Source organism: Apostichopus japonicus, chromosome 16 (assembly GCF_037975245.1).
Source record: "Apostichopus japonicus isolate 1M-3 chromosome 16, ASM3797524v1, whole genome shotgun sequence".
Taxonomy (NCBI): Eukaryota; Metazoa; Echinodermata; class Holothuroidea; order Aspidochirotida; family Stichopodidae; genus Apostichopus; species Apostichopus japonicus.
The window spans coordinates 31302456-31327865 of record NC_092576.1 but is presented as its reverse complement, the minus strand read 5'-3'; the positions used below and the strand labels follow the sequence as shown (position 1 = coordinate 31327865).

General features: G+C 38.4%; 2 protein-coding genes across 4 annotated transcripts in view; one reads left to right on the top strand and one right to left on the bottom strand.

The window, feature by feature from the left end:
• LOC139983751 (uncharacterized) overlaps window positions 1-25410 on the bottom strand; it is a 90858-nt gene that overhangs the window by 36553 nt on the left and 28895 nt on the right. The window lies entirely within an intron of this gene.
• Window positions 11377-17047, top strand: LOC139983010 (uncharacterized). Of its 3 annotated transcripts, none has more exons than XM_071996327.1 (3): window positions 11377-12167; window positions 13812-14862; window positions 15259-17047. In XM_071996327.1, exons 2-3 carry the CDS (start codon window positions 14640-14642, stop codon window positions 15678-15680), a joined length of 645 nt encoding a protein of 214 aa, XP_071852428.1. In that variant the 5' UTR covers window positions 11377-12167; window positions 13812-14639; the 3' UTR covers window positions 15681-17047. The 3 variants fall into 3 exon arrangements, with proteins under 3 accessions (XP_071852428.1, XP_071852427.1, XP_071852429.1); XM_071996326.1 differs by having other exon boundaries at window positions 11377-12470; XM_071996328.1 differs by lacking the exon at window positions 11377-12167 and adding an exon at window positions 12704-12722.

Here is a 25410-nt window from a genome sequence, read left to right as displayed (position 1 = left end):
GACATTTCAAATATGATTTGAACAGTACAATACGTGACGTCAGCTCTGCCATAGCAGATTGCGTCATAACCCACCCTCTGCACAGTACCTATACGGTAATCACAACAAAAACCGCGTTTGTATACAGATAAATTTCTTCCTTAATTTCCGGTGAAATTTCTTAGAAATTAGATATGTTTTCAAAAACTCCTTAAGCCGCCATGTACTAGATCGGTGGTTCCGTGGTCTTTGTGTAACACAAGGTAAATTTTAACAGCAGACTCTTCGTTGTTTAGGCTTTACATCGCGCTATCCAGCTCCAATGCGAAGAATGTTCGCATGTACAGTAGGCTATACTCAAACGTTGACAATCGGACAGTTCTGCAAAGCCTAAGCTTCTGAGTGCTACATTCTGCTCTGACAACGATTCCGATAAATTTCTTCCATAATTTCCGGTGAAATTTCTTATAAATTAGATATGATTTAAAAACTCCTTAAGCCGCCATATATGTAGTAGATCGGTGGTTTCGTGGTCTTTGTGTAACACAGGATAAGTTTTAACAGCAGACTCTTCGTTGTTTATGCATCGCGATATCCAGTTCCAGCGCGAAGAATGTTCGCGTGTATAGGCTACTCTAACGTTTACAATTGGACAGTTCTGCGAAGTCTAAGCTTTTCGGTGCTACATTCTGCTCTTTCGGTGTAACTAATACTTTTCAAGTTTCATTTTACTGTTTTTTGATCCGTGAATTTTATTTCAGCGATTTCGAAGAACAGTTTATGAACTGTGGTTTGAGTGTACTATGTGCAACGCTATACTTAGTACACCAACTGGGCAGCGTAGGATATACGTTCGCGAGTATGTACGTTATATATATACTGTATTAGGCAATCTAATGTGCTTACACGTGAGTTTATTTGCTGCGGAAATGGGAGTGCTAACTTCAAGTCGCCTGTTTTGCCTATTTGCAAGCACTAGGTCAATCACCATATTGAAGCGTTCGAACAAACGATACTTTGGTGAGAAACTGGTGAATTTGAAAACCAGATTTCTACAAGAAGAAAACGTCGAATGGGGACAATTTTTACATGGTTTGAAAGAGAAAAATGATAACTACAAGGACAATGTATCAAATTCTTCCACCAGACAATTCCTTTAAATGCAAGAAAATGTCAATTCTTCAAACCACAAGTCCAATATTTAGGTCATGATCTAAGCGGTAATGGCATTCAACCAGTTCAAGACGAAATTGAAGCAATAATGCGTGCGCCAAGACCTACCAATGTTTCAGAGCTAAAGTCGTTTTTGGGAAATCATTAATTAATATGGCAAGTTTGTTGAAAATTTGGCTCCCAAACTTCACACCTTGTACACATTGCTGCAACACAAGTCAGAATGGAGTTGGTCCAACGAGTGCGAGCAAGCTTTCATGTATGTAAAAACTATCCATACAGGTGATACAGTCCTAATTCATTATGACCCCTCGAAAACACTGGTATTGAGTGTAGACGCGAGTCCCATGGGTTACTGTAGGTGCGGTTATAAGCCACAGGTTAAGCGATGGTACTGAGCGTCCTATAGCCTATGCTTACAGGACACTCAGTTCGGCAGAGAAAAACTATGCCCAAATTGTTAAAGAGGGGCTGGCTATAATATTCGGGCTAGAGAAGTTCCACTTGTATTTTTCGGTCGTAAATTTACCTTGGTGACAGACCACCAACCTTTGACCCGTACATTAGGTCCAAAGTCAGCGATACCGCCTTTAGCTGCAGTGCGGATGCAACGATGTGCTCTAATTTTAGCCGGGTATCAATATGATACACAAAACGCTACTGAGGATCTTTTAGGGTCATTCCATATCAAATCACCAGATTTTGGGGTATGTTGTAGTTCGACATTTTTGAAAAATTCCCAAATTTATTGCATGAGTGGACCACCATAAAATAAGCATATTCTGAAAATTTCAGTTGCATTGCTTTACAATTGGCCGATTTAAAATTCTTTGAAATTCCGCAATTTGTCGCCACCATGGCAATTTGGCATTTTCTTGACTTTTGAGGTCTCATTTCTCAGCAATTACACATTCTACTACCTATCTATTACAGATGCCTATAGAGTCTAACCCATAGAACAGGAAAATTAAAAATTAGGCTACAGAAATATTGTCTTGTGGAGTTAGGTCAACTTAAAAGTGTCAAAATATTTAGTTTTTGTACTTTTCACTAAAAAATGTGCTATTTTTAGTGATGAATTGCTCCTAAACCATTGCTTCAGGGTACTTGATTCTTTCAGAGGTTATTATGTCTAGTACAAACATTACAAAATAATGATTACAATGCTTTCCTAGACTATGTTTGCAAGTTGTGCAACTCTAAATTTGCTATTTCATGCTGCGATTCAGCATGAGGTAGGGGTTTTGATGCCAATTTTTTACCAAAGAAACCATGTTAGAGGTGTCAGGGTTTATACTTTATTAATAAGTATAAAGCTCTTACACATTAACAAATTTCAGGGTTCTAGCTGTTCTCAATATTAATTTATGAAGTTGTTAAGTTCACAAGCTGCCTACATACCTCAGGCTCAAAGACTTCTAAGAATCGGCAAGTGCTGATTGGCTATAGGGCTCTCATGCTTACAGTTCAACAGTTAATAACAACTCCCAGTCCTGCTTTAATTCCACTAACAGCCTCTGCAGAGCTTAACCACAAATGTAAACAAACACTGCAGACACTGGGAGACAAATTAAAGGAGCTTTGGCAAAAAGTGAAGGCTCAGATTTTTTTAAACAATGGGGATTAATTGTAATTAATTAACTTTTGACCAAAATTTTTTAGGCATCACCTTATTCATACACAATCCAACAATCATCAGTTCAACTTTGAATATGATCCATCAAAATCTTGAGGAGATTGAGATATTTGAAAATATTACAAAGAATGACCCCCGATGACCCCCTAAATGACATTTGACCTCAATTTTCCGAACACCCCTCGTAACTCTCATCCCGAGGAACACTGTGACCAAGTTTCATTATAATTGGCCATACACTGTACGAACAGGAGCAATTTGAAAATATAGGGCCGCGGCCCGGGCCACAAAAGACCCCTAGTTGATCTTTGATCTCAAATTCATGAACACCCTGAAGGTAGAACTACCATAGTACTATCGTGACAAACACTCAACATTGTACCATGGAATCTGTAGGAGAAGAAGCATTTTGCGTATTTCCACAAAATGGCCCATTACGGCCCACAGGTGACCTTTGACCCCAAATTTTGGACCATCTCTAATGGCCCTATACCCAATGGTCCTTGTGTCCAAGTTTCATGAAATTCCATCAAACACTGTGCGAGTGGGCACGGTTTTACCAATTGTTGACGGATAGAGTGATAGAGTGATAGAATGATAGAGTGATAGACGCCGCACTGTAACAATAGCTCACACCAGCATGCTGGTATGAGCTAAAAATTGATAAATTTTTCTGGAAGAGATATAGTACCACCCTGTTTGTACAAAAAAATTTCAGGAGGGTGTTTTGCCTTATTTTGAAATGAAAAATCCTCAAAGTTTGTCAAAGTCAGTACACACATATGTATGTACAGTGTGTACAGTACACACACTGCACGGAGTGTATATGTACGGAGTGCCATGAGTGCCAGAAGACTAGGTTTAAACTAACACTAATATACACACTGTACATATACAATTGGTTGAATTAGAAGACTTTACTATAGAATTAATTTCAACCAGTACATAGATGTATGTACAGTACAAAACTGTACTGGGTGTACATGTACAGTGTGTTAGTGTTGTTTTAACATAGTCTTCTGGCACTCATGGCACTCCGTACATATACACTCAGTACGGTGTATGTACTGTACACACTGTACATACATATGTGTGTACTGGTTGAAATTCATTTTATAAGTCTTCTAATTAAATGAATTCAACCAGGAGCAGACAAGTACATTGCAAATAGTATTTTGTTATATGAAATTAAAAACTGCACAGTATTGAACTGAATGACCTTGAAGTACAGTACAATACCCAGGGTCAAAACTCATGGAACATCAAAACAGGCAAAAACGTTTTTTTGTAAAAATCCCAAACTTTGAGGATTTTTCATTTCAAAATAAGGCAAAACACCCTCCTGAAATTTTTTGTACAAACAGGGTGGTACTATATCTCTTCCAGAAAGATTTATCAATTTTTTTTAATTTGACGCGTTTTGAGTTATTGGCCGTCAAAAACGACCTCTTTTGTACATCGGAGCAACTTAACAACTTCATAAATTAATATTGAGAACAGCTAGAACCCTGAAATTTGTTAATGTGTAAGAACTTTATACTTATTAAGAAAGTATAAACCCTGACACCTCTAACATGGTTTCTTTGGTAAAAAATTGGCATCAAAACCCCTACTTCATGCTGAATCGCAGCATGAAATAGCAACTTTAGAGTTGCACAACTTGCAAACATAGTCTAGGAAAGCATTGTAATCATTATTTTGTAATATTTGTACTAGACATAATAACCTCTGAAAGAATCAAGTACCCTGAAGCAATGGTTTAGGAGCAATTCATCACTAAAAACAGGGTTCGGGAAACCTATTTCTTCCGAGGACGTGGAAGAAACCGGAAGAAACCTGTTTCTTCCAGGTTTCTTCCAGTTTCTTCCGGAAGAAACTGGAAGAAACCGGAAGAAACTGGAAGAAACTGTGAAAATTGGCATATAGGTAGCACAGCCCACATACATGATAAAGAGACAAATAGCTTACAACCATCTGACTGAAATGCATGCCATTGAAACCATCAAAATATGATATTTTTGTTTTGATTATAATTTTGGGTTTTTTCTACACCAAAAGATGTTTGCTTATAAATCACAATATTGAAGGACTACTTATCATGTCGCGATCCCCCCATCAACCAGAATTGCATAACTGGCCATACTGTATGAATGATTAACCTGGATTGGCCTGTGCACTGAGGATTTAATACAATGAACACCAAGAAAATAGCCGAACAATATCTATTAGATTTAGGCAACAGTTTAATTTCTGCAGCTCCCTAAATCACAACTTGTAGTTAATAGGAGGACTTGTCATTCCAACAGCAAAAGAACAAACATCCACAATTAAACACAGCTGGCCATGAGCCAGCCCTCATTTCACACTACAACTTCCAGTCGAATCTGTAACCCTCATGTCTTGAGTTCAATCTCCACAAAATATGGTCATAGTGGTCAATGTAATCGTAGTAATGAGTGTGCATTGTAGTAGGCCTACACTAGTTTCAAGGGAATACTTGTCCCTCCACTCAGAAACTAGTTTTTAACTAAGAACTGGGCTATAATCAGGACCATTCTGGTCTGCAAAATATTGCTTCATTTGCTTGCCCATAGTTGTTCCCTGAATTGTCCGCTGCTAGTAGCCTAGTACTATATTGTGTACAGTATATGCTGGAGGCAGGTCATGTGCTCCAAACCTAGATATAGACTGCCTACTGTACCTAGATGACACTATGGTGCTTCTTGTCCATTTATTACATAGTTAGAAATCATTGCAGGTTGTTATGAAACTTTATCAACAGTTTTTCCCAAAAAAATGAGTTTCTTCCATTTTGTCTGGAAGAAACCTATTTCTTCCGAGTGGAAAAAACCGCGGTTTATTCCGCGGTTTTTTCCACCCCCGGAAGAAACCTGCGAACCCTGACTAAAAATAGCACATTTTTTAGTGAAAAGTACAAAAATCAAATATTTTGACACTTTTAAGTTGACCTAACTCCACAAGACAATATTTTTGTAGCCTAATTTTTTATTTTCCTGTTCTATGGGATAGACTCTTTAGGCATCTGTATTAGAAAGGTAGTAGAATGTTCAATTGCTGAGAAATGAGACCTCAAAAGTCAAGAAAATGCCAAAATGCCATGGTGGCGACAAATTGCGGAATTTCAAAGTGTGATAAATCGGCCAATTGTAAAGCAATGCAACTGAAATTTTCAGAATATGCTTATTTTATGGTGGTCCAATCATACAATAAATTTGGGAATTTTTGGAAAGGGTGCAGCAACAGCCATCCGTGATTTGACACGGAATGACCCTTTAAGTAGATTGCCATTACAAGACAAATTAACTCAAATTACAGATCCTGATGAATGTTATGTTTTTTTTTACCGTAGTCGATCAGCTTCCTGTTACAGCCGAGACGGTTGCGAAGGCCACTAACAAAGACATTTTTTTATCAAAAGTATACGAATATACCTTGTCGGGATGGCCAAAACGTTTGTGGATTGTGAAAGTTGTATAGTTTGATATCTCCAATAGTTTAGTCGTGTAGTATTTTTGTAGTAGATTACTTGTCAACGTGAAATATACTTTTCGTTGTTGCAATAATAAAATATTGGTCTCTTAGCTACAAGGGAGGATTGTTTATATATTAAGACTTTAGTGACATGTGCAAATAAAAGAAGTTCGTGTGCAATATGTAGATCGTGTGCACACCACCCTAAGTATTATTAACGGCCGTGCATACCTTATGGAAAGGCCATGCATACCAATGTATTGTGTTTAATGATGTAATGAAAATAAAGTACCGAGACACACTCTGGCTGTTGACCACTAAAGACAGTCTCCAGTGTAGTCCATAACATGTCATTCTTGGAACCTCTCGGGTCTCTTTACACCTTTTCCAAGATATAAAACAGCAAAACGTAATTACGTAAAGTCTGTACACATTCCTGTGTATTGTATCAAGGCCAAGTTTAGAGTGAGGTCTTTTGTGTCCACATCTGTACAGTGTATACAGTCTGTACACATTCTGTGTATTGTCTCAAGGCCAAGCTAAGAGTGAGATCTGATCTATTCTGACCAATGTGCTGCACTGATGTCACTTCTCGACATAAGTCAGTGTTAGACTCAAATTTTCTGGCAGGACGGGCAACATTTCAAGCACTCTATCACAGAAACTACAACTCATCACAGGGCAAGGCTTAGGGCAATTGAAAGACAAACAAGAACCCAGGAGCAATATGGTTCCTTGCTTATGTAACCCCTCCTTTCCATTGGTAAAGGTAATTAGGACAATGGGTCAGCAATATGTGAATCAAGTGGGCCTAGGCTTCAAGACAGGATAAAATTGTCTCCATGTCTGAATGGTTCAATGCTGATATTCAAAACAACTGCTGAGTCAGTTCTACACAGGTTTACAATGAGAGACACAAACACAAAGAAATGTACCATGAACTACTTATATTTTCAATCCTCCAATCGTGGGAAATGGGGATGTTATAAGGCTATCAATGGCACAAAACAATAAAAAGTATCTTACATTACAAAATATGTCAACTTGACCACACCCTTAGATATTAACTCTTAAATAAGCATACTTGCAGTTACATAACATACTGGTTACTGTGATACTGAACACTGTACATCAAGATGCAGCACAGGTGGTATAGACAATGTTAACAATAAAAGGGTTGCAGTGTGAACTGTACTATAAACTGAACATTTCGAACTTAGAAAACTTAAACTTATTGTCTATGGCCATGACAAAGGTTACAATAAAAGAATACTTAAACTTATCTGGTTTTACGCTGGTGCTGTCGCAAACTGTTCGCTTTCTTTCTTCAACGCGGAAAGTTCATTTTCGCGAATTAAGGTTCCGGTGTACATCAGTGTGCTCCATAATAGACTTGGTAATATACTGCAGTCCAGCGATTTACAAAACGGTATGACAATTTAATAAAATAGTTTAGAGTGACATCTACAGCTCGGTGGTAGCGTCCGGTTCCTTAGATAAATACAAAGTACAGGTGGGCTCCAAGAACAGCAATTAAGTAAAATATGAAAAGTCCATGGTTACCATCTCGGCAAGATCAGGAACAGTGGCCACAAAGATACTAATATGACATCCTCATCATAATTTAAGAATATAACTTTACATGATGAACATCTTCGAAACTCCCTATTTATACAACACTTTTTCCTTTAATAAAAATATTATAAGTACAATAGATCAAGCAAGAGAAGTCTTGCTCTCTCCAGGTGAAGAAACAATCTCTAACTAAACAAGATACAATGTTACCAGAACTATGTGACAACAAGTCTAGGCCACATGGCTTCCCCACATCCTATTGGTTACTTCTAGCAATGATCCTGTTGACCAACTAATATGATGACCAATCAGTAATTACATGATGGATTAGTCCTTATAAATATTCATGTCACCATGTGCCTTCCCTTCCCCAGCACTGGGCTATTTTGCAACCCTTTCCCACCAATACACTGTGACTCTAAATACTATTGTCCCAGGTATAAACCACAAGCGTTATTGTCTAGCAGGCTCAGTTTATCTCAGGAGAGATAAGTAGCAAAGATACATACAAAAAGGCTTTGTGAAAGTAAAATAACCATCACTAATCTGCAATATACTCAGCAGAGGCAGGAAGTATCTGTTTACTCTTTTTAATTAAAACTATCTACACTATTGACAGAAACTGCTTCTACTAGCAAGTTAAAACAACAAACCCACTGTGTCATTCATGACACCAGGGTTACACCTTCCTCTTCTGAACATAACATCGTCCCGATGTTCACATGAATATATCCTCAAAACGGATTTACAGCAAAACAAATAATAAAATTAATACATGCATAAAAGAAAAACAGTAAACAAAACATACGTAGGAATTAAACTCAACTCAGCACTTGAATGGACTCCAATGCACAACAGAAACTTAGATGCCTGTAATGTTACATACACTACAGAAATGGAATTATCCATTTTGCATCACATTTAATATTAACTTGACATAAGGATCATCAGGTGACATATGTGCCAACTTCTCTTTCACCATTAATATATAATCTACTTGATGTTGCCAAGGTAGTTTATCCTCACGAACAGTAGTAGCCTGATGAGAATATGCCAATCTATCAATCTCTTTGGTTTTCCTACTAGACCTTCTAACATATTTACAAGTTTCATCACTATACAGTTTGGCATCATCAGTATCAGACTCTATATGTTCATCCTCAGCTTTGTTGTCAGTAGATATGGCAACAGCTTCCTGTGGAGCTAGGCTCACATCAGGTACATAGCTAAAATCCCCCTCAAGAGGTTCACTTTCAACTCTCTCATCTGCAACTATCTGCTTACTTTGCTCCAGTGAGCTGCTTAAAGAGTCTTCCTCTTCTGACTGGGACAGAGGCAGCTCTTCATCCCTAATACCCAGGACACTAACTATCTCAGAGGGGGAGTTTGGGTACTCCTCTACGAATGGTAGCTTTTCCTGGTGAGGAATAAATACTGGGGCTTCTGGATTGAAGTTAATAGATGGACAAGTCTTACTTTGATTCTCATGTGTCGGTTCATACCCTATAGCCCACAGAGGAGTTTCTTCTTCCTCAATACTGTGAGGCACTTCCTCTATCAGATCAGAGGATCTAGAAACCACCTTTCTGTGAGTGCCCTCCCTGGTACGGGGAGCAGGTTGGGGTGTCAACCTAGGTCTGGGAAGGGACTGTAATGGGAGCAGAAGATTCCTGTGGAGGGTTCTTTCAGTACGATGGCAATTTCCCTCAGGCCTTACAACATAGACTGGCATGTCTTCCCCTAGCCTTCGTACAATTCTATACACCTCTTTCTCCCACCTATCTGCAAGCTTATGTTTCCCTTGAAATGCTACTTTCTTCACGAGGACTCTATCCCCTGGACGTAACTGCATTTCACGTAACTGCTTATTATAACGTCTAGCATTACTATTTCCCTCGCCCTGTGCTTTCTCTGAAGCAAGCTTGTAGGCATGTTCTAACTTTTCCTTAAGGGAATTAGCATAGTCCTTACAAGTTCTAGCTTCACTAGAAGTCGTCTCTACCCCTAAGTAGAGATCAACGGGTAACCGTGGATGCCTCCCAAACATAAGGTAATAAGGTGAAAAGCCTGTTGCATCGTTTTGTGAACAGTTATAAGCATGAACAAGCGGTGCCACATAGGATTTCCAATCAGCCTTCTTCTCCTCAGGGAGAGTTCCTAACATAGACAACAGTGTACGATTAAAACGCTCACACTGCCCATTTCCCTGGGAATGATATGGTGTTGTCCTGGATTTGACAATTCCAGCCATTTGACAAAGGTGTTTTATAACTGAGGATTCAAAATTCATACCTTGATCAGAATGCAATCTTGCTGGGAAACCATAGTGGACTATAAAATTTTCAAATAGAATTTTGGCTGTGGTTTGGGCTGTTTGGTTCCTAGTTGGGAACGCTTGTGCATATGTTGTGAAGTGGTCGGTCAATACAAGAACACTTGAATAACCTCCCTTAGACTCTTCCAAAGATAAATAATCCATACAAATTAGTTCCATTGGTTCAGTGGTACTAATGTTTACAAGAGGTGCTTTGTGATATGGAGGCTGAGTAGCTTTTCTCCGTAGGCACCTGTCACAATTCTTAACATAATTTTCAATATCGTTTGCCATACCTGGCCAGTAAAACCGTTCCCGGGCAAACTGAAGAGTACGTTCTAATCCCAGATGACCCATGTCATCATGTAACAAATATAACGCTTTCTCATGGTAGGTGGAGGGTAAGACCAACTGGTAGGATACAGGATTGATTCCCTTTTTCCTGTATAAAACACCACCTTGGATACTAAGACGTTTCCAATCCCTAAGGAGAAGTAGAGTTTCATTAATCTCTTCCCTACGTTCTGCCTTATTGGGACGTCTCCCAATCGTCAAGTAATGTAATACCCGAGCAATCACTGGGTCTAACCTCTGATGCTCCTGCCATTCCTTAGGTGTAACACCTGGGAAGGAGGTGTCATCAACACTATCTAATAATACATCGGGTACTGCCCCTTGTCCCATAGCTACAGCTTCTACAACAGGCCAATGAAATGACTGTGTGTGGATGTAATCAAGATCCACTCTATGAAAACTACATATTGCCTGTATAGCCTCAGGTGCCACTTCTGTAATACTGTTGTTGACATTGCTTTGTTCATCAATGAACATCCTAGAAAGTCCATCAGCATCACCATTCTTAACTCCTGCCCTATAGTTTATCTTGAAGTTATATGCACCAAGAGCAGCTAACCATCTATGACCAGTTGCATCTAATTTGGCTGTACTAAGCACATAAGTAAGGGGATTGTTATCAGTCAGTACAGTAAACTCCCTGCCGTACAAGTAATCCTTAAATTTTTCTGTTACTGCCCACTTTAGGGCAAGAAATTCTAACTTATGAGCAGGGTAATTTCGCTCTCCTTTTCTCAAGCAACGGCTGCCATAGGCAATAACCCTTTTCTTTCCCTCCTGGATTTGGTACAAAGCTGCCCCGAGTCCACCTAAGCTGGCATCGGTATGCAGTTCAAATGGGATTTCATAATCCGCATATGGGCCATTCCACACTAATGGGGTACTTATGTATGTTACTGCAAAGCCTTGTTGGAAATCGGTCTACAAAGCTTCCTGGCAGTAACAAACTGCATGGTTTGAAGTATTTGATTCCATACTTTAATATTGCAAAATAGTGTTAACAGCTGGAAGTCTTTATGTCAATTCATTGGTAATTATTTTTTAAAAAACTCTTTGCATGTCTCACCAATTTGTGCAAGGAATATGTGACAGAGCATTAATGGAGATTTTTAATCCCCTTGTTTTATGCTTTAGTTACAAAAATGACCAATGTAATGTATCATAATGATTAAAGAATTCAATCATCTGAATGCTGTTGTTGTCTTCTTTCTTGTCCAATTCGTGAAAATTGAGAAAATGACCACACAAAAAAATATAAACGTTCGTAATTGACATCTGTCCTAACAGTTACGAGCGTAACTTGCCCCATGAGTAAGGTAATCTAAAAACATTTGGCGGAGATAAAATGTTGGGCCTTGTTACAACATCGTATCTCAGTAATGAACATGGTTTTGAGGGAGTTGAGTCTTCCAATCCCCCGGAAAACGACGGCCAAATTAGCTTTAAAAAAATCTGTCCAAGAGAGCTTACGTTCGAACGTACTTTTACATCACTTTTCACGGAAATCGCGCATGCGATCCTGTGAGTGTTTAGTATGATAAACATCCTTGGGCGCATGCGTATTTCAGAGAAAACAACAACCCTGGTCACCCACCGACTTTTAAAACCATGGAGGGAAGTTTGAGATCTGTCTTCTGAATCTCGGTAAGTTACGAGCGCAAGTCAAATTACGAGCGTTCGAAATCACTACCAATTTTACCGAAAATAAAGCACTTTGCAATGTGATCAAGGTATGGTTCAATTTAGAGACTTCTCACTCAGTAAGTGAAAGTTCTTACACCGCTAGGTGAGCGGATTCGTAGATGCAGTTGCCACCTTTGGTATAATTGCACTGCGTGAGACAGAAAACACAACTAATGCACGTAACTGCAGACAGATTGAGTCAATATGTCTGAAGTTACGAACGTTGGCAAAAGACCTCCATTATTCATTTAGTTCGATGTAAAGGTGCATGATAATACCATGAAACTTGCTAAATGTTTACTGGGCACGAATGTTCATCTCGGATTGGCATTGAAGTGCAATTTAATAGCAGTTTAGTTAAAATGAACTAGCCTAGGCCTACGTTCAAACGTAATTGTTGGTAGACAGATTTCAGATTCGGTCACTCGTGTGAACGTTAGCACGATTTCGGTATTTTGATGTATAATCTAATGTCGACGTACCGATGTCAATGAACTGAGTGCATACGATGATTCCGTAAATATAACGTTAACAATATTTCATTAAGCAAAGGTTAGGTTAGACCTGCATGCTAGGCTTCAATTGAAAAAGCTCACGTTCGAATCTAACTGTGGTGAGACATATTTGCCCAGTCGGTCTGTTTTACGAACGTTAGTATCTTCCCTGGTTGAGTACTAACTTAGGCCTACTAGCCTAACGTTAAGGGTAGCGTTATATTTTCGTGCAGATCTAGCCTAGGTTTTAAACAAATGCAGTACAGACAATATATGATGCTTCATGTTTTATAACGTATTTTAATTTGCAACTAGGCCGACACGTAGGCCAAGCCTAACACTGGGTTTTCTCATTACTGATGCATATAATGTGTAGGCTAGGCCTGCCTAGGTCTAATTTAAAAAAAAAAAAAGTTTTGTTTATTCAACTCTCATTTTTAGTACAAACAAAAAACGACAATCAACATGTATCGTCTTGCTTTCTAATTAAAACTTACCATTGAGTTTGATCCGCGAGGACTGAAAATGGGCATGTTCATCGTAATTGCTTTAATGAGAAGAACCATCTATGGCCTAAAGAACCCACAGTGTATTTATTGTTCTCAGGGACAGGCTGGCCTAATTAGGGAGTTAGCCACCAAATGTCAGTATCTTGGGACCTCTTATTAAAAATTCTGGTGGTAGTTTTCATTGCAGCTTGTCCCTGATTCTTTATCTCAAAACAGCCTAATTCCATACACAACATTCTGCCATATTAAGGCAGCTTACAATATAATATATGCATGAGGTGCATCTGTCTTTACACGTACTTACCTACAGGCTGCTTTTCATTATCATGTAAGCTCTAACTGTTATCAAACACAAATAACATCCTTGGCAAATTCCAAATCTCTTTAATTTAAAAGCTTATGGAGCCAACAATTTCACCATTGAAATTGACACTCCTGTATTGAAGGTTTGAAACTTTCTTCTACCATACCATGGATTACAACTTTCTCCTGTATTTTGAAACAAACCAAGTTTTGTCTTTTCCTTAACTTCCATATTAAAATGGAAAATGTTACCTTATTTGCTCCAGAATATTTTGTTTTACAAATTATTCTCTTTTCAGGTAAGATGAGCCTGAAAATTCGCCTTCGTTCCTTAAACAGGACGGTACCTCAACTAGAGGATATTGAAGGACAACGAACAACTGGTTTTAGCAATGCAGCAACGTATATGCGCAGGTATCGAGGCCGCATAAAAGCTGATCAGGAATGTTATGTTCAGTATCAAGCTAAAGAGACTGAGCGAGTGAAAGAATATCGTCAAACCCTGTCTCAGGAAGCGAGGATATGATACATGATACACATGCAGTTACCCACTTCTGTAAACTGGCCTGCACACATCTGAAGGTGGAGGGGAAAGTGGAGTTTAACAGACTGATCCAGTTCACTGATGGGTGTGGCGCACAATACAAATCTCGCACAGGATTTGCTGACATCTCATTTGGAAACAGATTTTGGCGTGCAAGTTGAGCGGTATTTCTTTGGCTCATGCCATGGAAAAAATCCATGTGATGGAGAGGGTGGGGGTGGTTAAAAATGCAGTCACAAGGTCAGTGAAGTCTGATATCAACATCACCATTGATGGACCCTGGGAGTTCTATGACTTCTGCTCCAAAAATCTTGCTAAGGCACCAGTGAAACCAGATGGATCGTGCAACCACTCTCGTCGTACTTTTTACTTAGTGAAGGAAGGTGATATACAGAGGGAAAGGCCAACCAGAACAAATGTTGACACTGTGGCTGGAACGCGAAAGTTGCATGCTGTAGCTGGGATCTCTCCATACTAATTGCACAAAAGGCGTCTTTCATGCTTCTGTTCACCCTGTCAGGATCTGAACTCAGTAGCACCGTGCATCAATCTGGAGTTTGTGAAGTCTTGGAGTGAATGCAAGATGTCTGCTAAAGGGATTTCATTTGAAGCAACTACTAGCAGTGATATGGAAGCTGCAGATGTAGGTCACGCTGAGATGGATGAGATTCCGGTCTGTACACTTGAGAGTGCAACTGATAATGCAACTGGAGCAACTGTGGGTAAATCATCATCTGAAAGATCTGAGACAGGGGACTTATCTGAAGTGGGTAATGCAGGTGGCATACTAACTTCCAACAAAGTGGGTCAGTCCCTTTTTACTTAAATTTTAAGTGCTAAGCAACATGACATTGAAAGAGATTTCCTTCTATTTGCAGAATCAAAAACAAAATGCATCAACAGAAGTGTTATGTTTGATGTTGCATATTCCAGTGTTTCTTTTCATGGGAAATGATATGTTACTTAACTTTATTAAGGGCCTTGATTTCATTAATTAGATTGAAACTCCTTATCAGTGAACTCTAATCAAACGTGAGGGTGGGGTGAGTCGTGGACTTTAAGTTCACTTCTTCGTGAAAAATGCTGGAATAGCTGTTATAGATTGCCCATACCATTTGGTTGGTCATTGCAGTCATCAAGATTGAAGACAGCCAGTGAATATTTCCTATTTAATTTTTTTTTGCTCTTTTCATAAATTACAGATTATGATGAATCTGAAGTTGTCCAGACACACTTGGATGTGTTGAATGAAAAGGTCTTAAAAGATCTCTTCTGTGATGTCTGCCTACCAGAGAACAAGCATGAGGCATTACTAAAACCACAGCAAAGAGGGATTGAAATTCGCCTTGAAGAGTATTATGCTGTCTTCTATGACAAGGAATTCTATATTGGACGATTGCTTGAGAAAGATGGGGAGGAATATCTGTTTAAGTTTCTCCATAGAGTTCGCAGTGCATCTAAGATGTATGATTGGCCTATAAGGTCAGATTCTGAGGTTTTAGGCAAATTCGTTATCGATGGACCCCTTACATTGGTGGGCAGTGGACCATTTTCTGTGCAAGAAATTGAAAATGTGGAGAAAGCATATGCTGAAATGAAAGCAATAACACAAGCTGAGCTGTAAAGTGGTAAAGCATAGTCTTTGTCCATTCCCATGCTAATCACAAATGCATATTTTGTATATATTTCAAAGTTTTAACAAGAACACTCTTGCTTTCCATCTAGCTAATTGTACTGTGTACAGTTTTAGTTGACAGCATCTATTCTGCAGGAATCTTAGATGTTTTAGGTTCTTGCTTGATTGCTTGTCTTCAATATACTGCATGCTTGACTATATAGGAAAGAGCAAAAAAGAAACAGTCAGATATGCTTGTGATAGTGTGTGCTTTCTTTTTAGCATTTTTTCTGAAAACATCTTCAAATTTATGTTTATTTCATTCCATGACATGTGAGGCTATCCCACTTCATCTGATACATTTCAGAAAGTTTGAAAAGTAAACATTTAATCATTAGCCAGTTTGATAAAAAAGTAAAAACAATTTACGGTTTTTCGTCTGTCCATGTTTCAAACATGATATTAGTGTACATATTGGTACATTTTAGTGTTGCATTGGTGCTAATATTGTTGGTATCTAATACCCTCTTGTAATTTGATATCTTTCCAATGGTATGCAAGTTTACTCTTTTAAAATTTCTGACATACTGTATTCAAGTCTACAGCTTAACAATCCTTCCATTATATGAAATTTTAGGATTTTCACTATTCATATGCAATTTTGAAATTATTGAATTTTATAAATATTCAATTGTTAACTATTCAATTTTCAGTTCAACAATGCATTCAATGACCTACACTAGAGGTGTCAGTATTAGTAGTATCTTTTTAACTTTGCTAGATATATGCAATTAATCACATGCAAGCCTACAACTATTCATTCAACTATTTAATTTTTCTTTAATTAAAGTCTGACATTTACAATCTTAAACAGACCACTCTGGATAAGTTGTTGTTTCCCACAGGATATGATATATCATCACAATTTCATGATAATTCCAAAGTACAGCAGCAAAGAAACAGCTACAAATGAGTGCCCAGATGTACATTCAATTGAAAATAATAATTTGTAATCCATAGTATTTCTGATGACAAATTAATGTGGAGATTGAAAAATATTCTGTCCTTGTTACGTACGTAAGACCCTGAACATGGTAACCATACATCCTACCTTTATGCAAGTCCATATCATTTTCTGCACTATAGCTTCTAGCAGTGGTTTTCATTAAGATGTGAGATATATTGTAACAAATACTCATGGAAAAAAGGTAATTGTGGCACTAAAATTTGTTCTGTGCATAGGGAATGTTGAAATGCCCTCTCGTTGTATTATCAAAGATTCATATTTTTTCCAGTTTTTCACCCTTGGATCCATTTTGTCTTTGTTAATTGTTATAATTACAAAGTTTGCAATAAACAAAAACTGTTAAAACTCATGTATAATTGTTGTTTGTGGCCTGTTTATGCTCAGATATCTGTCCTTGTTATGTACGTAATACACGCCATATATTATACTTTGCTTGGCTGTCATTGCCAACCTTATCAAAAACTTATCTCATTGAGGGTATATACAGTTGCTATACACTCTAGGTCATTACTCAAACCAAGTTTCATGCTTTCCCTATGACTTTAAATTTTCACCCACTATGTCACAAATTAGTACCCCATTAGTGTGGAATGGCCCATATCCTAAAATTGGGGGTCTTGTTAGTTTCTCTACTAGTTTCTCAAATGCTTCTTGGTGTTCCACACCCCATTGCCATTCTGGTTCTTTTGTAGTGTGCATACGCTTTCCTTTTTGCTGTTTTGGTCTGTTACCAGTGAGCCCATGGAGTGGGGCTGCAATATTGGCGTACCCCTCTACAAACCTACGATAATACCCAGTGAAACCTAAGAATGACCTCAATTGTTTGACATTCTGTGGCACAGGCCACGATTTGACTGCCTGGATTTTTTCAGGATCAGTCTCTACTCCATGTTCGGAAACTACATGCCCCAAATAAGTGACACTATTTTGAAGGAGGTTGCACTTCGATGGCTTAAGTTTCAGGCCAAAATCAGTCAAGCGTTTCAAAACAGCTGATAACCGTTCTAGGTGTTCTTCAAATGTCTGTGAGAAAATGATAACATCATCCAGATAAACAAGACAAAACTTATAGTTCATGTCACCCACACAATGCTCCATGAGCCTTTGGAATGTTGCAGGTGCATTTGTCAAACCGAAAGGCATACGATTGCATTCGTAAAACCCCATTGGTGTTGTGAAAGCAGTTTTTGGTATATCTTTCTCTGCCACCTCAATCTGCCAGTAACCTGATTGAAGATCTAATGAACTGAACCACTTAGCCCCCTTCAAAGCATCTAATGATTCTTCAATACGTGGCAAGGAATATGAATCTTTAACTGTATCTTGATTCAGTTTCCTATAATCAATGCAAAGCCTAATTGAGCCATCCTTTTTCTTTACAACAACTATAGGTGAGGCATAGGGACTATGTGATTCTCTAATCGCCCCAGATTCTAACATATCCTGTAAACATTTCCTTACTTCATCATACTGGTTTGGGGGTATGCGCCTATATCTGTCTTTGAATGGTTTATCGTCCTTTAATGGAATTTCATGCTTTACTACAGTACTGTGATCGCTTAACTATCGTACAAAAATTTTCAACGATCGCAGAATTTCGAATAATATCGCGTAATATCACACAATTTCGCACAAGTTCGTACACGAAACTTTCAACGAAATTTCGCACAATTCTACGCATGTAAAAATCGTACATTTGACCACAGGAATGTGTGCTTAATGAAGCAGTGAATTAACTGTGAACGGGCGAGGTGAAAGATTAGAATTTTCGGAGCCGTTCCAATAAAGATGTCGAAAAAGAATCAATGAAATGAAAAGCATATAGGCGCTCACTGGTCGAGGGCCAGTGGTTTTCCGCGTTCGCGGAATATCGCGGTAAAATGCGGAATTCATGAAATCTTGAAAAACGAAAAACACGGAATTTGTTTTTCCCACCGATGCTTCTTTAAAAATGTATTTTCATGTGTGAATCAATTCACTTCAAAAACGGGCATGAAAGTAATTTACCGGTAAAAATAAAAATCGAAGTTAAAAACAGTCAATTCATCCAGTCAGCATGCAAACATTTACAGTACCGCTCCCGTATAAGGATCGTATAAAAGCGTATTTAAACAAGTACAACAGAGCATTAACTCGTTGATAAAAGGAAATGCTATTTTTGTGTGCTCGATGAATGGAGATTAAAGTGGCCGAAAGAATTAGTGAGATGTTTGAAACAGCCATTTCCTACATCGTACTTAGCGCATGATGCTGTGATAACTGTTAATGATATACATCTAGAAGGAAAGAGGACGATGGTACAGTGTTTTCCCATATAATGTTTTAATAAGGAAACTATTCAATGGTCTTTATTCCCCTTTTCTAACATAAAGGTTGTGGTCCATGAAGGAAAAATTCAGCTTAAATTATTTTTAAACTGTTGGGAAGATTTTGAAGAAATGATAAACTTATAAAGGGCGTTTGATGCAGTGCTAGGTGGAAAACATGTTCCTCGTCTGCATCCGCTTTTTTGTGTAGGTTTTTGTCGTCCTTTTTTTCTGTAAAGTATTGAACGAGATCAACATGTATTTTGCTTGGTCTATAACACCTGTCGCTACAGTGCTTAGGTTCAAACATTTGACAGTTTAATTTCGCCAATAGCCTAGCCCTTTGTTGGATTTGTATTTCAAGCACAAGAAATCGTGTTTCAAATGATGGATTTTGAAGCTCAACGATTATTAAAATGCTTACCGTAAAATGCAGATGATGTTCAAACAACACATTTCGTATATATTCCAATAAAGATCCGTGACGGAGGATAAACGGAAGTGCGTACAAAATACGATGATGGTAAAACTGGCAAATTTAGAATTCTCACTCAGTAAGCCTTACTGATGAAAATTAGAAACTACATGTACATTAACGTTTTAGATGTTGAAAATACAATCTATTATATTTAGGAGGATACAAAAGATTTAGAACACCCAAACAATCCCCCTTCCCGTCCACCTCAGAAAAAAAAAAAACGTCTTGAAATGTTCCATATAGGCTCACAGTGCATTGACACAAAAGTTATTTAATAACAGCTAGCTCTACACAGATTGTTTACATGTGTGTCGCCAGACAGTACAGTACTGCACCAGACATCATTTGCATATTACACCAAAAGGCGGAATTCCTTAGCCTTGTATCAGATGTAGCTGGCTAACAACAGGTGCACAGTTAAAATACCCTGGACGGACGGCCAACATATGCAATGTTTGTTGGGGGTGATTGACAGTTGCTTTGTTACAGAAAGACGCAGCCTTTTGTTTAGTTGAAACATTGCATTTTTTTAAAGTCTAAACCATAACGAGTTATGGGCGCGGGGCCTAGGTTGATCCCCCCCCCCCCCCCCCGCAACAACCTCTATGGCTGTAAGCAGTTCTCGAGTTGATACGGAATGGCTGTCTGTTGTGTTGATCACAATTACCGACTGAAAAAGGTCACTCATGACTCATGCACAAATACCCCGTTCCCACGGGCATAGCGGCAACCTTGGAAAACATCCGAACCAGGTTACTGCAATAGAGAATACGAGCGATCGACAGCTATGCAGTGAGATTTTCGCGGGTGCATATATCATCCAAGCAGCGCACACACACGCTATTTTCTACCGGGGCTTTCCCGATGCGGCCAACGTTTCCCACCTTTGAAAAAGTCAATGCACTGGGCAGGGAAATCATTGTTTGTATCTGAAGCGCAATATTTTGAGTGGTACGACTTTTCGCGGGGGTTAAGTAAAAAAAAAATCTTTCATAGTTTCCAAAATGAAAAAAAAAATGAATGGATAAAACCTAAATATAATCATATCAATTATATCTAGCAGATATGCCGACTTTGTGTGCGTACAATGTTCCAACAACTCTGGAAAAAAATTTGTTCGCCCACTCTACCCAAAAGAAATATTTGACCCCTAACACAATGGTTGGGCTGGGCTCGATGTCCGTACCATTGTACTGTACCATTGGACTAGACATAGATGTAAAAACTTTTCTTGGCAAGTTGCCAACAAGAAATTCCACTGCAGTGTATTTTGCTAGTATTGCATGGTGTGTATGCCAAACGCTTTTCTTTCCCATACATACAGATGTCTGGAGCGTTTTCGACATATTATTTTCGTCGCACCAAATGCCAAGCAATGCGAATACTTCATTTTCCGACCACATACTCTACTCTGTCAACTTCTGCGACATATTGTACAGGAAAATATCGATAATAATAATAATAATAATAATGTCCTTTCCGGTTATCTGGACGTCTTCAAGAAAGCAACTCAAACTTTATACTGTATGTATGCGGATATACACGGACAGCTATACACTGTGTACTACTCAGCAATGCCTTACGTAATTCCTTCATTCTCGCTGCATTGGTCCATTATACACATGCACAACCAGCATGAAAATAGACAAAGTTTATGTCGATACAGAAATAAACAAGCGGCGGAAACCAAAACTGATAATATCCATCGTATCTTTTACACCCAAAGGCAATAGTTTATTTACATAAGTCAACGTTTACCCGGGCTTAGCTGTTATAACCCCACCTCTCACGAGGGGCTTGATCAAGCTCGGGCTTGGAATTCCACTATCCTTATTCCCATCTTCACACCGATATTTTCTCATACGTTACCGATATTTGCCAACTACCAATCGCCTCAACAGAGTGACCATCACTTCCCTTCACCCGTCCCCAAAATAAAACGACCTTGCGACTAAAACTACCTACTACGCCGATAAGTATAGTCAACAGCGCTAGCCCTGTACACATTACAGCACGGTCTTCCTTGCATGGATCTTGCTATGACTAGCAAATATATACTACTGACGTCTAGAATGTTGTTTTCCCCAGAATGCCTACAGAGGTAGGCCTACCTGAGGAAAAGCGAGGAACGCGCGTACTTAATATCCAATCACTGCAGCAGGATGAGCTAACAGGTGGTTATAGGGACCCTGGGAGTCTTTGGGACATTGTTTACCAAAATAGTAAAAAATTCTTGTTCACGAAATGAGACCACGTACGACGTTATTAAATTACGGCACTGTAAAACGGGATGGCACGGGGAACGGGCCCCTACCCACACAAGAATTGTTGTGCCACCCCCCTCCCCCCCCCTAAAAAAAAATGACGAACATATTCAGAGACAGTCTGAATGTTTCTCCACTAAGACAATACCGTAACTCATTCGATAACGAGTTTACACAGAATGACATACAGGGTAGGCTATATGATCAAAAAGCCTACATTGAAAGTTACGCCTAAACACCTCGCAAGAAAACTACGATAATCTTAAATGAAAAAACAATCATGATTTGCACTTGAAGATCTGGCTTACCCCAAAATGCAATGATAATGTTTAGACCCAGTACTTCTTAATACATTGAGTTTCCAATTACTAGTCAAAAATATTTTCTGAAGAAAAAACGTTCGATACTTTTCACAAATATTGATGCTTAGATAAGTGCTTCCTCACAATAAGGAGCCGCCCGAAATTCGCTCCGCTTACGTAAAACTTCTATATATGTATATATATAACACGTGGAAAACCCGAGATTTTACACACATAATTCCCATTGACATTGGTCACGGAAGATAAGTAGGTCATCGACATTCGAACTTGGCAACTTGCCCAAGTTCATTGCACCGTGGGAACGACTCAATACATTGAACACGATGTAACATTTTCCCGCCATCTTGACGCCCAGTGTAACTTTTAGTGTAACATGCAAATTATTAATGGTACTTTCCTGTGCGGTTAAAACTTATTGGGACACATACTGTTGTAGAAGTAACTTTTGTATCAAATGTTAAGTACTGTACGGTACTATATTTTATAGAAGACGGTTTTCCTCAGGTGGTAAGGGGTGATTCGGTGAACTCAATCTCTTTGTATAGTACTTGGATACTTAAAATGACCATGTACATGCAGTTTCTATCTCTCTTTAGTAAGCTCTACTTAGCATTGTTATCCTTTGTGGATCTTTATCGGAATATATACGAAATGTATTGTTTGACGTCAGTACTTAACGGTAAGCATTTGTTAATTTTTGACAGCTTCAAAATCCATTTTCACAAAAGTCTGTTTTCATGAAGGTTTTATAAAATCGACATATAGCTACAGTACTGATTTCGCTTAACTCCCGTTGAAAAAAAATCAACGATCGATAACAAAAGTTAAAAATCGATAAAAAAAGTTGAAAATCGGTTAATTTCGTTGACAAGATTTAGACTACTGCGGGCACGGTTGTCAACAAAGTTTCAACGAAATTTCCACGAAAGTTATCGCGATCAAAAACCGCAAAGGCAATTCTAGACATATCAAGGTTGTGACTTGCGTTGAATCCTTAGTGTAACTACAGCCGTTTTCAGACTCTACCAGAAGTTGCCGAGGAATATTACAAACGTTGCAATAGTTTGATTGTATATAAGACGGAGTAAGTTCTGTACTAGGTGTTTGAAAAATGATTTGGCTAGGATAATAAAAACTAGTCTTGGTCGATCGTAACAAGCACATTCTATGACTCTTAAGTTATAGGCTAGTATTAAACTAGGATAAGTTTAAGTTAACTCACCAAGGAAGGCAGTGTCAGAAAAACAAGAAAAAAATATCAACAATGAAACAGTCGTAGCTGGATATCAAAGAAATCTTTATTTCCAATTAATTCCTGTGTTACTTGACGTACTACAGTACCGTTTACTACAGAACCGCACTCACTTTCAAACTTTTCTGAGAGCGCATTCCGTCCAAAAAATCTCCCCGACTTCAATGCACGCAAAAAAAAAAAAAAAAAAAAAAAAAACTGTTATTTTCCCCCTAACCCGTTACTGTAAGTTGCCCGCGAAAGCAGATGGACTGCCCTGGTAATTAAGGTCGCAGCCTGGGTCTGGGCCACCTATAGTATGCTGCTTACATGTGCATTCCCTACCCTGGATATCCCCACCACCAAACTATTTTGAAAGGCTTAGTCCAATCATAAACTTGGCTTTGTCAAATTCACGCCTACCTTATGTTAATTAGCATAGTATTTATCTTCGTGGGGGGTTTAGCACTGCAGAACCTTCATGGCAGGCTGCCTCTAGAAGCAAACATTATTTTACCCCTACTGTTCGTAATGGAATGGATGTTATCTGTTACTTAGTTAATTGAAAACCAAATATTCATTCATATATATATAAGTAGAACAATCCAGCAGGGATAGAAAGTTGAATGAACCAATCAAAAGTCGTGCTATTAATAAAACTTGAAAACACCTGGACAGCAAGAGAGTTGCAAACAATTGTTTCCATGACTACTAAGAAAATAAAGCAGTGACTTGGGGCCCACGTTGGGTAGATTTCTGTGGAAAATGAATATATTTTCATTGCTTATTTGAGTATTGTATATTGGGAAGAGCTGATCAAACATTACTGGGGAGGGCTTTCAACTGGCCTGACGGCTTTCAACCGGCCTGACGGCATGTATAAGTTTATTTTAATGAGTAGGGGGAGTTTTTATGAGTCTCCCGGCATGCGTCACATGAGAAGTAAATGTTTTGTTATTCGGTTTTATCATCGTTTTTCAAGTGGAACAACTCATAAAATCATATCAAATGAAAATAATATATATTTGAATATCCTTCCTTAGTTTTACTAATCAGGAATGCTTGATAAGGCATGCAATGCATCGTTCGAAAATGTAATTTTAAAGTAGAATTCAAAATGAACGACATAGAACAATATCTGTGAAGCGTGTGGAGCACAACTTTGAATATTCGCTGTGAAAGAAAACATAATGAACGATGTTTACTGCGTAAATAAATTTCGCGGAACTGGTATAGAGGAATTACGTACTGCAGCTTATGTCAGAGAAGCTCATAAATGACACAGGTGGATAGAGCGCATCAAAATTCGGTTTAGGAAATCCCTATACAGCCGACAAAAGTCGATGTCTCCTTCCGTTTTCGAGTTATAAGCGATTTTGTGTTTCTGCGATATGGTTTTCAGTATATTTTCATTGAATAAGGGCGTTTTGTTGTGTATGTTTAAATAAGGGTGTGACCTATCAGATATTTCGCTAACCGTATCGCCTGCCGGTCGGTTAAACGTTTAAACGCCGTTTCCCGATCGCGGCTTTTTCGACGCACCGTTACTGGACTTTTAATGAAAATAGGACGTTATGAGTACAATAATTAAGGTTTTCTTTTCCAGCAGGTAGCAATTCAGGCAGCAAGACAACGATCAATGTATGTTAATTACTAATTAGGCCCAATAATATTGCGAACCTTTCGTGTAATAATAATTGCCTAACACACATAATCAGTATTAGTGGTCTTCAGAAGTTCAGATCACTGAATTTATATAACTCGGCCTTCGGCAACGTCGTAACTTTTGAAGAAAGAAAACAATATATTTGTCTATCAATCACAAGATTTTAAACAAAAACTCGCCTAAATTAGCAAACTTAAACACCTTTCCTACTTACTCATTAAAAGTCATGTTAAGAAAACAAATTACGCACGCACGTGTTGTGCGATGGGTTGTAAAAATCAAGCTGAAACTGGTTTGAGCAGCCTCCGATTTCATTTTCTTTCTCTTGTGTCACATACATGATACAGTACCTTACATTTGATACAAAAGTTACTTCAAACAACAGCTTCCCAAAATTTGTGTCGCAATAGGTTAAGATTTAACCACACTGCGCAGTACCATTCA

Coding starts and splice junctions, on each gene's coding strand:
- LOC139983010 (XM_071996327.1), top strand. CDS start 14,640: ATGTCTGCTAAAGGGATTTCATTTGAAGCAACTACTAGCAGTGATATG. Junction 14,863..15,258: donor ACTAACTTCCAACAAAGTGG/GTCAGTCCCTTT, acceptor CATAAATTACAG/ATTATGATGAATCTGAAGTT.